Here is a 14,738-nt window from a genome sequence, read left to right on the forward strand (position 1 = left end):
GAGCAATGCATGTTCGAGTCCGTAGATCAGGTGTAAATACCAAAGGGACAGGATAGAACAGGTCAGTCAACCTGGGTTCGAAGAAAGGACCTCGAACAAGATCGGAGGGAGGTCGAATACCAAAGACGGCCAACGAATCGCTGTCGAATGGGCACGCATAACGAAGATATGAGCTTCAGGAGCCAGTGTGCATGATACCATGGGCCGCGGAGGCTCTGGAACAGTGTCATGATGTTATGCTCGAAAAGGTGAAGAAATAACAGTTGAAAGGATGGACGGTCCAAAGTTGGAAATAATAACGGGAGTAAAATTCAATTGGAGGGGAGAATAATTACTTTGGCCGGAATTGGCTAAGGCGAAATAGGCATGCGCAGCCACGTGATTCCATAGGCGCTCAAAAACCCGCGTGACTGAATTCGTCGGACGCGACTGAACATTGATAATTGGCAGAAGTCAAACTTGGATAATAAACGAGCCTGACCCGAGGAAGCAGCGCGAGATCATCGCTATGGTCAGCTCTATGCGGTCGGCGATCGTACGGGTGAGCTGCTACGTGCTGGCGGCTGTGATGAGGAAGCTCACATTGTCCTTTAGGTCTTTTCTACCAAATACTCCTTGACGTTGCCTGCTTCTGCGCTCAACTACATAGAGCAAGTCTTGACAGAGGTGAGCTGACTCGGGACAAGACGTGTGAACCTCAGGAGAAGGGACCATCTGCTAATCTACCACCGTCCCAGAATGAGATCCCAGAGGATGAGTGGAACACTGGTTTGGAATTCTGGGCCAAAGAATATCTGAAGGGAGAAGGTGTGTCCCGAGTACGGAAGCAGAGACCACCACAGGAAGACTAATTGATGTTCCAGACTCATCGTCACTGGTATCTCTTTCAGCCTTGAGAAGAGCATACGAGGTTCTCCAGTTGGGAGTGAGCTGTGTTGACTTCCCATATATAGATACCAGCTCACACGCTCCCAGACGAACGAGGATGCGGACGATATTGACCCATCGGAAATCAACGTCGAAGCTCATTTCGCTGTGGTCGACTCGTTTGACATGCCTCCAGTTAGGTTTGATCCGGTCCGAGGAGGTTTCACAACGTACGCAGGAGTCTCTTTCTCCAGTATCGAGCTCACGCTGCCTCAGGGCCCGCTCTGGACCGAGTCTAGCTGGACAGGCTTCGTCTCGCGCTTCGTACCTTCGTGAACGGTGGGGAATCATCAAGGAGGTGAATCACAGAATCTTCATCTTTGGGGAAAATGATGGCTGATTGACGAGCAGATCATCCTGCGCAACGAAAACTTCACACCACCCGCCTTGGGAGGCCATGATCGTACCAATTATCTCAAATTGACATCTACTCGAAACCTTTTGGGACGTGCCGGTCAATTATTCCTCCTCTTCGGGATGCTAGCCAGGGATCCAGAAGGGAGACTGTGTCTTGAAGATGGAGACGGAAGAGTAAGGCTGGATATGCACGATGCGGTATGTTCTGTGTATGATAAGGAATGAGGTATGACATGTCTGACGAGGCGATATGGATAGGTACCCGGAGAAGGTCTTTTCACGGAAGGATGTATGGTTCTGATAGAAGGAGAATATACCATCGACGAGACTGTTCGGGTGCTGGCGATGGGGCATCCGCCCAGTGAAAAGCGAGAAGTCTCGAGGTGAGCGAGGGATATCTAAGTTGATTTTGGACCTAACGCGGTCATCGTATAGAGGACTTCATGGTCACATTGACTTCCTCGGTACAGGTGCTGTGTCTCTAAAGGAGGAGGTGAGACCACCCTGAACATCGCTGCATCCTGCTGAGACGTATCCTAAGCAAAAATATCTCCCTACCATTCTTGCCAACACACAGGTGTCCTTCGTCGTCCTTTCCGATGTGTGGCTAGATCACCCTCGGACCTTGCCAGCTCTACGGCGGATGTTTGAAGGATACACTCAAGCCGCCGAGTATAAGCCCATGGCATTTGTTCTTTGTGGAAACTTTACACAGCGTGGCTGGGAAGGAGAGGACGGTCTCAAGCGGTATACTAGTGAGTCCAGGCTGAGTCCGTGTACACGCTGATACTCGTTCAGACGGCTTCAACGCCTTGACAGATCTGCTTTTATCCCTTCCTACTTTACTCAGCTCGCATTTCATTTTTGTCCCCGGTCCTGTGGACCCATGGTCATCTTCCACCCTGCCTCGTCCTCCTCTCCCGGCGACATTCACATCTCGCTTGACTCAACGTATACCAAAAGCTCGATTCGTATCTGACCCATGTCGGTTGAAGTACTTTGGTCAGGAAATCGTCATTTGCAGACAAGATTTGATGGGTAAAATGATGAGGGGTCTAGTGGGTTCAAAGCAGGATCCAGGGGTCGATATGAAGCGATATGTGAGGAATTCTCCATGGAGATACGACATTGTCTATTTCCTGACTACCTATAGCTCGTTCAGACCGTCTTGGACCAGTCCCATTTATCGCCTCTGCCCCAAGCCACTCGCCCGACATTGTGGGAATACGATCATGCCTTGCGTTTATACCCCATGCCGACGGCTCTTGTCCTGTGTGATAAATATGAGCGGTACGAGTTGACATATGAGGGGTGTCATGTGTTCAACCCAGGAAGATTTGTCAGTGGTGGTGGTGGAGGTGGTGCAAGCGACAGCGAAGGAGGTGAATTTGAATGGGCAATGTATTATCCTGCTACAGGTAGGAGTGAGCGAAGGTGGGTCAGATCGACGCGAAGCGGCTTGCAGTATGCTGACGTGTCCCCATCAGTGCATTGACTCTGGAATGAGCGTCACAAAGGCCCTGTAACGACCATGTTGTATTCCCCACATTATACCGCATTTATTAATCACCATACATTTGTCCAGAGCGACCTCGCTTTTTCGGTGACCGTCAAATGCGAGTCCCGAAAAGCATGGGAACGAGTCCCACGGCGAGACCAGGCTGAGATTCCCTCTCACTGCGCTCCGTTTCTCCCTTTGACTGGTTGAAAGTATCGTCGAGAAGGTAGAGTGCTGCAGAGTCAACACATCGCAGTGGGTAGGGGAATCCGAGAGGGACGACATGGCTATTTGACTTGAGCTTGGGATCTGTTGACACGTGCCACTGCCACGAGGAGAAAACGCCGATAGAGTGCGAATCGGCGTTATAATCCCAAATTATGAATGTGGCTAAATTTCCCTCACAGACTTTAGTGAACTATGGGCTACACCGTCTGCGCCGCCTAAACCGTTTCGAAACCTCGAATTTCTCTCTCCCTTCTTTCCATCCATATCTTTGTGAGTTGAATGAATTGAAGGTTGGTACGCCCTGCTGACTTTCGGTCTCCCTGCTCTCTCTGTGCGTCTCTGTGGCTCTACCACTCGCTCGCTCGCTTGCCCCCCTTGTCATCCCACACAGCATCATGGCTGAATTCACCACTGGAGAAGAGGCAGCTGCCAAAAAGGCTTCTAGGTCGCTCAAGAAGTACACCTACAGAGGTGTCGAGTTGTCTCAATTGTTGGACATGAGCAATGAGCAGTTCATCGAGGTGAGTTGCACCCTCGAGTGAGAACGGATGGGCACGGAGGGAGAATGAAAGTCATGAAGAGAATACACCGCTGACCTGTTGGTTGTCTCCTCCTCATTTCCGTTCCTGCTCCTTATCATCCGATACCTCCTCATGCCGCTATGGTTGTCCAATGATTCGTCGCTCGCTCCTCTCGCTCCACACAGCTCGTTCACGCCCGTGCTCGAAGGAGGTTCCAACGAGGACTCAAATCTAAGCCTATGCGATTGATCAAAAAGCTCCGTAAAGCCAAGAAGGAGGCCGCTGCCAACGAAAAGCCAGCCATGGTCAAGACACATTTGCGTGACATGATCATTGTTCCTGAGATGATTGGAAGTGTCGTCGGTGTCTACGTGAGTGTCCATCATACGAGCTGGGCGAGTGGATCGACGTATCCACAAGCCGGGTCGAATCGACCTTCGTTGTTCCTGGCTTAAAGAAAAACAAACTTGTCGCTCTGTGCTGATCCTTCACTATCAGAACGGAAAGTCTTTCACCACGGTCGAGGTCAAGCCTGAAATGACTGGACACTACCTCGGAGAGTTCTCGTGAGCTGCATTGGCTTCGATTCGCACTGCTTCAGCTCACATACACATTCCAGTATCACCTACAAACCCGTCGGTCACGGACGTGGTGCCAACATGAAGGACTCTCGATTGTGAGCTTTCGTCACCCAACCTCCCCGTGTGCCCCAGCTGACAACCTTGCCTAGCGTTCCCCTGAAGTAAACGATTTAGAGGGCGGAATGAGGATATGGAGGCTTTTCTTTGTACCATGAGATGAGATGCTATGCACTCGTTGACAGACCAACCCGTCGTCCTCAGATTGTGCATGCCCCGTGTCGTGAGAGGAGCAATTGCCCCCTTGACTCGGGAAGAATTCATCGACGTCCCGGTTGGACGGGCGAATTTGCCGAATTGGCGTGTGATATGCTCTGCGACCCGCATCTGAGACGAACATCCTTCCACTCGTCTACACGTAGACTTTGCACACTCCCTAGCTCTGGAAAGTCGACTTACTGCCTTCCTGCCTTCTTCTCTCTCTCTTTCCCTCGTACCAGATTCGGCCGTCACGTATGCTTGTAATATCTTGCTGAAACCCTTGCACCCCTGGCCGTTGTCCATCGCGCGCACATGATTAGCCATCATGTCAACGCAGTCGGATGTGCTAGACAACATCTTTCACCGAGTAGCGAATAGGTGAGCATCAGTGCTATAGCATTGGTCTTCTTTGCAGAAGCTCACTCTATGATGCAGGAACGAGGATGTCCGAAAGCAAGCTGCAGAGGATCTTCAGCTACAGGCAAGTCGACGCATCCATCCCGTCCTCTGTCCCCTTGATCTCCCGGATTCACCTTTCCTGCTCCTTCGCTTGTGGATACTAATTATCCCTCATCTCCAGATTGCCTCGTACACGTCCGACTTTCCAGGACACGGTCAAGATGCCAGTAAAGGATTATGGAGTGACCTTTTCATCCGGACGTTCGAGTTGACCAGAAGCAATCATGCAGCGGAGAAATTAGGTGCTACAGTGGTCATTGGTGAGCGACTAGCAGCTCAATACATTAGATTCGCGGCTCAAAGTCTCACACAGGGGCCATGTTGGAGGCTGCGAATGAGGAGTCTCCCGATAGAGGTTTGCAAAAGACTCTAAGGCTCTATGAGTGTATGTTGCCTCTACAACCTTGCTGTTGCTGGCCCGCATGATGTGGACTGATGCTTCTTCACGTCAGATCTCCGCCCATTGCTCGTCAGCAGTGACTCGCAAGTCATGATGGACGCTGCCAAAGTCGTCGGTGAGTTGGTGTAAAGCTGCACCCCTCCTGGACTTGCGCTCATTCGCCCTCAGGAAACATGGTCCGAATAGCAGGAGTTAATCTTGGTGAATCATGGTTCACTAAAGAAGTAGGACAAGCATTGCAGCTCCTAGAAGGTGAGTGGTGAACTTTCGATGCTCTAGCTGACCGTCTTCTAGACTCTCGGCAAGAAGTCAACCGCTTCAGTGGTGTCTTAGTCCTCCACCAATTCGCTAGTAATGCTCCCGCCCTATTCCACCCATTCGTGTCGAGAGTCTTGGAAAAGATTTGGATCCCATTACGGGACTCTAGGGTGGGGATCGACTCTCGCCGTAAACGGACCATCTAGCTAACAAGAGTCTCCCTCTACACAGACGGTCGTCCGAGAACGCGCTTCATTGCTTCTCTCGGCATGTTTGGACATTGTCAAGACGAGAGACAAGTCGCCCGCCGAGACGTATAGAAAAATCTTTGAAGAAGCCCGCTCGGGCCTCATGAGAGCAGGAGGCACAGATACAGTCTTGGGATCACTACTGGCCTTCGGCTCCATGTTACAAAATCAGCAGATCGTCAGTTATTCATCGCATTCCGTGATCCAAAGCTGATTATTGCTGTTCTCAGTCCATGGCAGACTACTATCGTTCAATCTGCGAGTTGACGCTCAAATACCGTGACAGCAAAGAAGTGGTCGTCCGCAAAGCCGTCATTACCCTCATTCCGTCCATGGCGACATATGACAGCGACGAATTTGAGAGTCAATACCTACAGCGAAGCATGGCTTGGCTGCTGCAGGCCTTGGGCAAAGCCACGGATCGAGATCTGGGTGTGTAGAATCTCAGATCATGTCTCGAGCAAGCTGATCCTCGTATAGCATACATTGCTATTGGTCATCTGGCAATGCAGCTTGGTTCAAAGATGCGGCCTTTTGTCGAAGAAATCCTTAAAGTCATGAAAGAGCATCTGCGGATGAGAGGGTGATTGCGGAAATGGATAGGGCAAAGGATACGGCTGACGATCGTTGCAGCAAGAAGAATGCTCCATACGAGGGTCCCATCTTTCAAAGTCTCGCCATGCTCACGACATCTGTCGGGCCGATGCTCACAAGACAAATGCACGAGGTACTAGACTTGATGTTCCCCTGGGGTCTGAGTGAAGCTCTGTGGAACGCCTTGTCAGTCATCAAGAACCATATCCCACCGTTATTGCCTTCTATCCAGGGTGAGTTGGAGTTCCGAAGAGAGACCTTGTCGCTGATGTGATCAGATCGCCTTTTGGAGAGTCTGTCAATGATTCTCACCGGTCAGCCTTACAGGTCACTTGGAGCGCCCGCGATTAGGACGAAAATGCACTCGAGGGATATCAATCTTTTGCAGGTGAGCCTTCGACACTTCTCCCTGCGCATCGTCTGACGAGAGGGAAGGCATCGACGGGCGCCCAACCACCAGAGACATTGTCCCTCGCATTGAGAATCCTAGGCAACTTTGATTTCAGCGGTCACACCCTCAACGAATTCGTCCGCGACGCAGCGCTCCCGTATCTCGAGCACGACAGTGCCGAAGTCCGAAAAGAGGCTGTCCTAGCTTGCACTCAGCTCTTCATCAATGATCCCATATGCCATCAGACTAGCAGTCACTCGATCGAGGTCGTCAGCGATGTGTTGGAGAAGCTATTGACTGTGGGAATCACGGATCCAAGTGAATCGGACCATCCAGAGCCAAGGCAGTCGCTGACTTGCAAAGATCCAATGATTCGACGCACTGTCCTTGAGCACCTGGACGAAAAGTTTGATCGCCATCTTGCTCAAGCGGAAGACATTCGATGCTTATTCATTGCTCTGAACGACGAGGTTTTCCAGAATCGAGAGATTGCCATTGGCATCATTGGTCGATTGGCGCAACACAACCCTGCCTATGTCATGCCTCCACTGAGAAAGTCCTTAATCAATCTCATCACCGAGCTCGAGTATGCCACTAACAGGTGAGTCCATTTTCACTGGTCTCGTCTCAAGCTAACGATGCTTCCAGCCGGCAGAAAGAGGACAGTGCAAAGCTTTTGTGCCTGCTCATAGGCGCAGCCGCAAGTCTCGTCAAGAGCTACGCGCCGACCATTCTCACAGTCCTACTCCGAACCGCTAGCAGCTCAAGTACATCTATACCAGTCGCCGCATACTGTGTGACGTGTATTGGCGAGCTTGCACGGGTCGCAGGCGAGGAGCTCGTGTCAAACGTTCGGACGATTTTGGACCTCGTCATCAGCATGCTGAACGATCAAACGTCGACGTTGAAACGAGATGCAGCGCTCAAGACACTGGGCCAGATCGTTTCAAACACTGGCGAGGTCATCAACCCGTATATCGAACAACCGCAGCTCTTGGGCATCCTATTTAGATTACTACAGACCGAGACGTCTCAAGCGATACGCACGGAGACGATCAGGACCATGGGTCTTTTGGGAGCGCTTGATCCGTTCAAACACAAGGTAAGTTGACCCGATCCTACATTGACATGCTCATGACCTCTTCTCAGGTTCTGCAAGGCAGTATCACCGATCCGACAGCTGCTGAAAATGGCTACCGCGTTACCGATATCACTCTATTAATGAACCAGCAGACCCCATCGAACGACGAGTACTACCAAACTGTCGCGATCACATCACTTGTCAACGTCTTGAATGACTCGACACTCAAGGAATCACATTACGAGGCCGTTCAAGCGGTCATGTTGATATTCCGAACCCAGCGCCTGCGATGCGTATCTTTCTTGCCCCAGATCCTTCCCGCTTTTCTCCACGTTATCCGAATAGCCCAACCTCAGCTGCAAGATGTACTGCTCAAACAGCTTGCGAATCTCATTTCCATCGTCAAACAGCATATCCGCAATTACATCAACCAAGTGTTTTCACTCGTCCACGAATTTTGGGGTTCCGGTCCCACCGTCCAAATCACTTTGATTCAATTGGTCGAATCCGTCGCTCGTGCCGTCGAGGGAGAATTCAAGGCGTACCTCCCGAGGCTTCTACAGCAGATCCTACACAGCTTCGACGGTGATCTCAGTGAAAAGCACATTCAGGGTAGTCGTCTCAGCATCCTCTTGCACATCCTCAAAGCTTTCATTGTCTTTGGATCCAGTATCGAAGATTATCTCCACCTCATTCTCCCTGTCATTGTGCGAAGCTTCGAGTCGCCGCAGGCTCCTTCTGAACTCCGTAAAGCGGCATTACGGACGACGGGTCAACTATGCCGCAAGGTCAACTTTTCGGATCACGCTTCTCAGATCATCCATCCGCTGGTAAGGGCCCTAGCCCATAGCGATACAGAAATGAGAAGTATCGCTATGGACACGCTGTGCGTTTTGGTGTTGCAATTTGGGCCAGATTATGCCATCTTTATCCCAATGGTCAACAAGGTGAGTCTTAGAAAAGTCACATAGTCGTGCGTCTTCTAACATCAGATCAGGTTCTGGTCGAACACAATATTAAGCACAGTGGATACGATACGTTGATACATAAACTTCTGAATAGAGAACGACTCCCCCCAGATCTCGGGCCCGTTGAGCGGTATGTCTGTCGTCCCGAGGACTAGGCTTACAACGCGCTAGCTTTGCCAACGATCCGACATCTGAAATGTCAGTATCGGTGGAGCAGGCGAAGCTCCCAGTCAACCAGCAGCAGCTCAAACTGGCTTGGGATTGCTCTTCAGTGACAAGCAAGAGCGAATGGATCGAATGGGTCAAACGACTCGGCAGTGAACTCATGCGAGAATCCCCTTCGCAGGCTATCCGAGCCTCGCGGAATTTGGCTGAACAGTACACTCCCTTTGCAAGAGAGCTCTTCAACGTGGCTTTCGTTTCTTGTTGGACCGAATTGTATGAGAGCTATCAGGTGGGTCTGAAAGCCAACAACAAACGTGATTGACACTGCTACAGGAGGACCTCGTGCACAATCTTGAAACAGCTCTCACCAGCCCGGGCGTACCGCCTGATGTCGTAAATGTCATCCTGAATCTTGCCGAGTTCATGGAGCACGATGACAAACGATTGAACATCGACGCAAAGCTCTTGGCCGACTATGTGAGTCGTCCGATCGGTGATGACCACTTCTAATAGGGTCGCAGGCATCTCACTTCCACGCCTACGCCAAAGCTCTGCACTACAAGGAAGCTGAATTCTTCACCGACGCTTCTGCTGTGGTGGTCAACGACCTGATTGAAATCAATCAAAAACTGCAGCAGGCAGACGCTGCCTGGGGGACCCTGGTTTACGCTGAAGGTAATATGGAGATGACCCATGATGTCATGTGGTTCGAGAAGCTCAATCGATGGGAAGATGCGCTTTCGATCTGGGAACAACGAGCGCAGAACCCGGAAGAGGAGTTTACAGAATCTCAGGTTGCCTTTGGTCGGATTCAGGCTTTGCACGCTCTCGGAGAATGGGAAGATCTGTCGGAACTGGTTCAAATCAGGTGGCCAAGTTCGACACAGGAGGAAAAGAAGCAGATGGCCCCCTTGGCCGCGGCGGCTTCCTGGTCCTTGTATCAGTGGGATCTGATGGAAGATTATATCGCCGCTATGCGAAACGACACTGTCGACCGGCATTTCTACAAGGCTATCATTGCTGTTCATCGCAATCAATTTGGATCCGCTGCGAGGCACATCTCCAGGGCGAGGGAGAGGCTTGATCCGGAGTTGACCTCGTTGACAAGCGAAAGTTATGGACGGTCCTACGAGTGAGATATATCTGACAGTTTGAGCTGACAGTTGCAGCACAATGGTCCGAGTTCAGGCTATGGCCGAGTTAGAAGAAATCATCTCGTACAAGGATCATGCAGATCGCCCAGAACGGCAGCAGACCCAGCGAATGACTTGGAGAAGAAGGTGAGCGGAAGCTTTTCAGCTTGAAGCTGACCCATCAAGACTCGACGGATGTCAACGAGATGTCGAAGTCTGGCAGAGAATCCTGCAAGTTCGCTCGCTCGTCCTCTCGCCGAATGAAGACATGGACACTTGGATTCATTTCGCAGATCTATGTCGGACGCAAGATAGACTCAAGCTTGCCGAGAAAACGCTCACATCGCTCGTTGGCAGTTCCTACAACGCCGAAGACCCAGAGGTTCGTGGAGTGACCTTTTCAACACCTGCAGATGCTGACCTGCACGACAGAGTCGCGCTAGGGCGCCGCCCCCGGTCATTTTTGCCTACTTCCAGCTCTCATGGGCTAAGAACAACAAGGAGCAAAACGCCCATGAGCAAGTCGCCACTTTGCAATACCTCCGACGCTTCACCGAACAGCTGACTGAGGATATCGGTATTGGTCAACGGGACGCCCACGGACGATTAATATTACCGGATGTCAAGCTGTATGGCGAATACACAAAGCTGTTGGCGAGATGTCACGTCGAACTAGGAGCTTGGCAGACTGCTTTGCGCGAGGGCTCCATAGCCGTGAGGAGTTTTGGTCTCTTCTTGTCCCGGTCCTAAGCTGACCTAATCCAGTCCGACCCGAGCGAGATCCTGGCAGATTACTCTGAGGCTACGCAATTAGATCCCGAATGGTATAACGCCTGGCATACCTGGGCACTGGCCAACTTTGAGGTTGTCACTCAGCTCGAGGTCTCCCCTGGAGGTCTCCAGCCTGATCACTTCACAACGTACATCATTCCTGCTGTCGACGGCTTCTTGCGCTCCATCGCATTGTCTCCGGGCAAAGCATTGCAGGATACATTGCGTCTCCTCACGCTCTGGTTCACGTACGGATACCAGCATGGCGTCAGCACCGCCATTTCGCAAGGACTGCATATGGTCAACGTGGATGTTTGGCTGGAGGTCATTCCCCAGGTGAGTTAACGGCGATGAGAGGAATGATCCCGAGATTCACCGATCTGATCGACGATAGATCATTGCTCGTATCCACACTCCTCGTGCTGCTATCCAACAGCTCATCGTCCGCCTCTTACATGATATTGGCAAAGCCCATCCGCAAGCTCTGATCTATCCATTGACAGTCGCATCCAAGTCCGACGTGGCAAGTCGTCAAGCAGTCGCTCAGTCTATCACAGCCAAGATGAGAGAGCATGCCTCAAATATAGTAGACCAAGCGGAACTCGTCAGCACAGAGCTCATCCGAGCTGCCATTTTGTGGCATGAAATTTGGCATGACGGTCTCGAGGATGCTTCCAAGCATTATTTCGCCGAGAAAAACATCCCTGCGATGTACGAGGTGTTGGAGCCGCTTCACGAGATGGTCGAAAGGGTGAGTCGTGTCCGGCACCACGTGCTCATACATCTAGGGACCGGAAACACTCCGTGAGACGTCATTCGTGCAGTCCTTCGGACATGATCTACGGTCTGCAAGGGATCATCTCCGAAGATACTCGGCTCACGGAGATATCAACGAGATTCAGCAAGCTTGGGACATATACTATAATGTAAGTGCGAAAGCCGATGGGTCCTACCTAATTCCTGCAGGTGTTCCAAAGACTGGCGAAGCAGTTGAGGATGCTCAACGTCATCGAGCTGCAGTACGTCTCGCCCAAGCTCATGGACGTCCGAGATTTGGACATTGCTATTCCTGGCACATATCAATCGGGCAAGCCCGTCATTGGCATTGCTCAGGTCTTGCCCACCTTCCAGGTGATCAGCTCAAAGCATCGGCCGCGAAAGTTCAGTATGCGCGGTCAGGATGGAAAGGAGTATGCCTACTGCTTGAAGGGTGAATAGCGCTCAGGAGCCTTTGGGATAAGCTGATCCCTCTCTAGGTCACGAGGATCTGCGTCAAGACGAGCGTGTCATGCAGCTGTTCGGTCTGGTCAACACCTTGCTCAACTCGGAGCCCGAAGCAGCCAAGCGTCATCTTTCGATTCAGCTTTTCTCCGTCACGCCCCTATCTCCCGGTGCTGGTCTTTCGGGCTGGTTACAACATAGCGACACGCTACACATGCTTATCAAGGGTTACCGAGAGTCTCGCAAAATTCTTGTCGACATCGAGAATCGTCTCATGCAACAGGTGAGTTATTTGAGCGACCGCTTAGGCTGACCATGTAGATGGCGGATGACAGCTATGATAGCTTGCCCTTGCTGCACAAGGTTGAAGTCTTCCAGTATGCCTTGGACAACACAACCGGACAGGATCTTTACAAGATCCTTTGGCTCAAGAGTCGGAACTCCGAATCGTGGCTCGAGCGGAGAGCGACGTATACAAGGTCGTTGGGTGTCACGTCCATGGTCGGTTACATTCTAGGGCTTGGAGATAGACATCCATCCAACCTGCTTATGGATCAAATCTCCGGCAAGATTGTCCACATTGACTTTGTGAGTCGTACCCTGTCTTACTTGATATGCAGCTCAAGGGCTCCAGGGTGATTGTTTCGAGCTGGCGCAACAGCGTGACAAGTATCCTGAGAAGATTCCCTTCCGGCTCACTAGAATGCTCATTCATGCCATGGAGGTGAGTATTTCCTTCTTATCGAGTGGCCCCTCTGAATGTCTGCAGGTATGTGGGATCACCGGAACCTTTTCCAAATCATGTGAAGTCTCAATGGGCGTCTTGCGAGACAACCGAGAATCCATCATGGCCGTCCTCGAGGCCTTTGTATACGATCCCCTTATCGCTTGGCGACTCAACGCGACGACGCACCAGCCGGGTGGACGGGCGAACACCGAGCAAGAGGCAGATGAAGCGGCGTATGCTAGGCAGAGACGGAGCAGGATCAACGAGGCAGAGGCTTTGAACGGTGAGTCCTGGACCAAAATGAAATGCTGAGGTGATATAGACGCGGAGAGGCCCGAAGTCAGAAACGAACGAGGCTTGGCAGTCATCGACCGAGTGAGGAAGAAGCTCACCGGACGTGATTACAAGACGCCAAACCCCCTCACTGTTACCCAGCAAGTGGAGAGACTGGTGGACGACGCGACCAAGACGGAAAATCTGTGTGTGGCGTACATTGGATGGTGAGTCAGACATGTTGTTATAGAAATCCGGAGTCTGACCCTCCGATCAGGTGTTCATTCTGGTGATCTTGTGGTCCTACGGACGATGTCTGCTTGTGTACATTGTTATCCCTCAATATCGATACAATTTTCGCTGAACGTGCAAATGCAACCCTCGGATACGGAGATTGTGCCACTCTGAACCCTCATATTGTCGCTGCAGTCTCGCTCGTCTGCTGTCCTGGAGTCTTCTCCTTGGCCTTTGATCCTCCTTTCAAGCCTGAGCCGATCAAGCTCTTCGCAAGAGCCTTGTGCTTGTTCAGTCCGAATTTGCGCAGGACTAGATGAGCTGCAGCTCTCTCTGCATCCTTCTTCTGTGCTCGAACGATGCTAGGACAGCTGGGGCAATCTCAGCGAAGGAGTTCTGTATCAACAACCTCACAACTCTACGCCCCTGTGTCGTCCGCGAATGACTGACTGCCAGGTCCCGACCTTCTGAGCCTCGCATTTGGCCGTAAAATCGAGTATGTTCTTGTTCCTCAAGTCATGAAGCTTTGATATGTCAAGGGAAGTCGGTGAGGTATTCGTGTCGTCCGAAATTTCAAGGATAGCTTCCTGGATTTCTAAGCCATGCGGGACGCCTTCGCTGCTGAGCGGAACCGCTGTGGTCTCATGTGATGAACTCGATATACCGTTCGCAGAGGATCTCTTCCGTGGAGGCTACGGCCTGCGGTTGAACTTCTAGGTTGGAGGCGAGAGAGACGAACACCGGAGATAGCCAGGCCTCAAGGATGTTGACTGCGTCTCCGGCTCGCTTGGTCCCATCCTTCAGATGTCCCAAATAAACGGCAGCGACATACGCCTTGAGCACGTTTGCAGCATCTCGAGGGGGAGTGGGGTCATCGAATACGCCGGAGCGAGTGATGGTGAGCTTCTTTGATAGTCTAGAAAGGGTGTCGATCGAGGTGAGCTGCACTTTATATTGCTGTTGATCTTAACGAGAGCTCGCTTGCGTAAGAGTGCCCTCACCTGTGCGGTTTTGACGGTCATTTCAGGGAAGGCCGTATGGAGCGTACACGCTACGATGGCATCTTAAAGCATGAGTATAGTGGAGAGACTTCACAACCTACGCAGCAGTGTGTCTCCAACGCTGATCATCTTCTCGTATTCTTCGCTTGATGTCTGCCCGGCGTGGGTCGGGGGAGGATTTCGGTTCCTCACAAGGATATCCTTGTAGAATTGGTTGTGTATGCGCGGAGGGCTACGGAATGGCGTCTCCGATAGGAAGATTCTGTAGCTCATTTCTGATGGGCCCGCCATGATGATGACGACACAAGGCCAATGTTGAAATGCAATATGAATGCTGCAAAGCGATCTGGACCAGGCACAGGCCAATTTTGATGGTAACGCTTGGAGACATTGCCGTCTGGTAGAGAAGCAGAGCGTTTCCATTCTATAAGATCCGCCCCAGAA

The 14,738-nt window shown here is 51.4% G+C and overlaps 4 protein-coding genes across 4 annotated transcripts; 3 read left to right on the forward strand and 1 right to left on the reverse strand.

The window, feature by feature from the left end:
• The first annotated feature begins 443 nt into the window (after positions 1–443).
• Positions 444–3,221, forward strand: BD324DRAFT_617889 (DNA polymerase alpha/epsilon subunit B-domain-containing protein). The gene is made up of 14 exons (XM_022014959.1): positions 444–541; positions 595–666; positions 738–807; positions 864–925; positions 976–1,097; positions 1,144–1,225; positions 1,279–1,482; positions 1,543–1,667; positions 1,720–1,777; positions 1,826–2,039; positions 2,083–2,384; positions 2,438–2,718; positions 2,772–3,134; positions 3,190–3,221. The coding sequence occupies exons 1-13, from the start codon at positions 509–511 to the stop codon at positions 2,788–2,790; spliced, it is 1,644 nt and encodes a 547-aa protein (XP_021872786.1). The 5' UTR covers positions 444–508; the 3' UTR covers positions 2,791–3,134; positions 3,190–3,221.
• Positions 3,222–4,359, forward strand: BD324DRAFT_617892 (40S ribosomal protein S15). The gene is made up of 6 exons (XM_022014960.1): positions 3,222–3,280; positions 3,402–3,531; positions 3,717–3,902; positions 4,030–4,097; positions 4,151–4,207; positions 4,262–4,359. The coding sequence occupies exons 2-6, from the start codon at positions 3,406–3,408 to the stop codon at positions 4,275–4,277; spliced, it is 453 nt and encodes a 150-aa protein (XP_021872787.1). The 5' UTR covers positions 3,222–3,280; positions 3,402–3,405; the 3' UTR covers positions 4,278–4,359.
• A 67-nt stretch (positions 4,360–4,426) lies between these two features.
• On the forward strand, positions 4,427–13,471 carry BD324DRAFT_298033 (armadillo-type protein). Its single transcript, XM_022012419.1, has 33 exons — positions 4,427–4,748; positions 4,806–4,851; positions 4,951–5,089; positions 5,143–5,214; positions 5,282–5,344; positions 5,398–5,481; positions 5,524–5,657; positions 5,719–5,913; positions 5,966–6,167; positions 6,216–6,318; positions 6,369–6,562; positions 6,608–6,717; positions 6,765–7,038; positions 7,084–7,321; positions 7,369–7,822; positions 7,870–8,748; positions 8,799–8,899; positions 8,941–9,223; positions 9,268–9,411; positions 9,456–10,066; positions 10,104–10,214; positions 10,254–10,449; positions 10,500–10,781; positions 10,833–11,174; positions 11,233–11,589; positions 11,627–11,764; positions 11,805–12,048; positions 12,095–12,342; positions 12,381–12,647; positions 12,694–12,783; positions 12,829–13,069; positions 13,109–13,286; positions 13,337–13,471. The coding sequence occupies exons 1-33, from the start codon at positions 4,696–4,698 to the stop codon at positions 13,350–13,352; spliced, it is 7,089 nt and encodes a 2,362-aa protein (XP_021872788.1). The 5' UTR covers positions 4,427–4,695; the 3' UTR covers positions 13,353–13,471.
• Positions 13,472–14,585, reverse strand: BD324DRAFT_649026 (hypothetical protein; the record flags this gene model as incomplete). Its single annotated transcript, XM_022017924.1, has 5 exons — positions 13,472–13,664; positions 13,708–13,914; positions 13,958–14,250; positions 14,295–14,356; positions 14,396–14,585. 5 exons carry the CDS (start codon positions 14,583–14,585, stop codon positions 13,472–13,474), a joined length of 945 nt encoding a protein of 314 aa, XP_021872789.1.
• Positions 14,586–14,738: the final 153 nt, after the last annotated feature.

The sequence above is a fragment of the Kockovaella imperatae genome (genome assembly GCF_002102565.1).
Source record: "Kockovaella imperatae strain NRRL Y-17943 chromosome Unknown BD324scaffold_3, whole genome shotgun sequence".
NCBI lineage: Eukaryota > Fungi > Basidiomycota > Tremellomycetes > Tremellales > Cuniculitremaceae > Kockovaella > Kockovaella imperatae.

What these genes read in the sequence shown, in the direction of transcription:
- BD324DRAFT_617889 (XM_022014959.1), top strand. Translation starts at nt 509, where the DNA reads ATGGTCAGCTCTATGCGGTCGGCGATCGTACGG. An exon ending in ACGAGGTTCTCCAGTTGGGA is followed by an intron (nt 926 to 975) that starts GTGAGCTGTGTT and finishes ACACGCTCCCAG; the next exon opens with ACGAACGAGGATGCGGACGA. An exon ending in GAAAAGCGAGAAGTCTCGAG is followed by an intron (nt 1,668 to 1,719) that starts GTGAGCGAGGGA and finishes GTCATCGTATAG; the next exon opens with AGGACTTCATGGTCACATTG.
- BD324DRAFT_617892 (XM_022014960.1), top strand. Translation starts at nt 3,406, where the DNA reads ATGGCTGAATTCACCACTGGAGAAGAGGCAGCTGCCAAAAAGGCTTCT. An exon ending in GCAATGAGCAGTTCATCGAG is followed by an intron (nt 3,532 to 3,716) that starts GTGAGTTGCACC and finishes CGCTCCACACAG; the next exon opens with CTCGTTCACGCCCGTGCTCG. An exon ending in GAAGTGTCGTCGGTGTCTAC is followed by an intron (nt 3,903 to 4,029) that starts GTGAGTGTCCAT and finishes CTTCACTATCAG; the next exon opens with AACGGAAAGTCTTTCACCAC.
- BD324DRAFT_298033 (XM_022012419.1), top strand. Translation starts at nt 4,696, where the DNA reads ATGTCAACGCAGTCGGATGTGCTAGACAACATCTTTCACCGAGTAGCG. An exon ending in TCCCATTACGGGACTCTAGG is followed by an intron (nt 5,658 to 5,718) that starts GTGGGGATCGAC and finishes CCCTCTACACAG; the next exon opens with ACGGTCGTCCGAGAACGCGC. An exon ending in GGCTGGAGGTCATTCCCCAG is followed by an intron (nt 11,175 to 11,232) that starts GTGAGTTAACGG and finishes GATCGACGATAG; the next exon opens with ATCATTGCTCGTATCCACAC.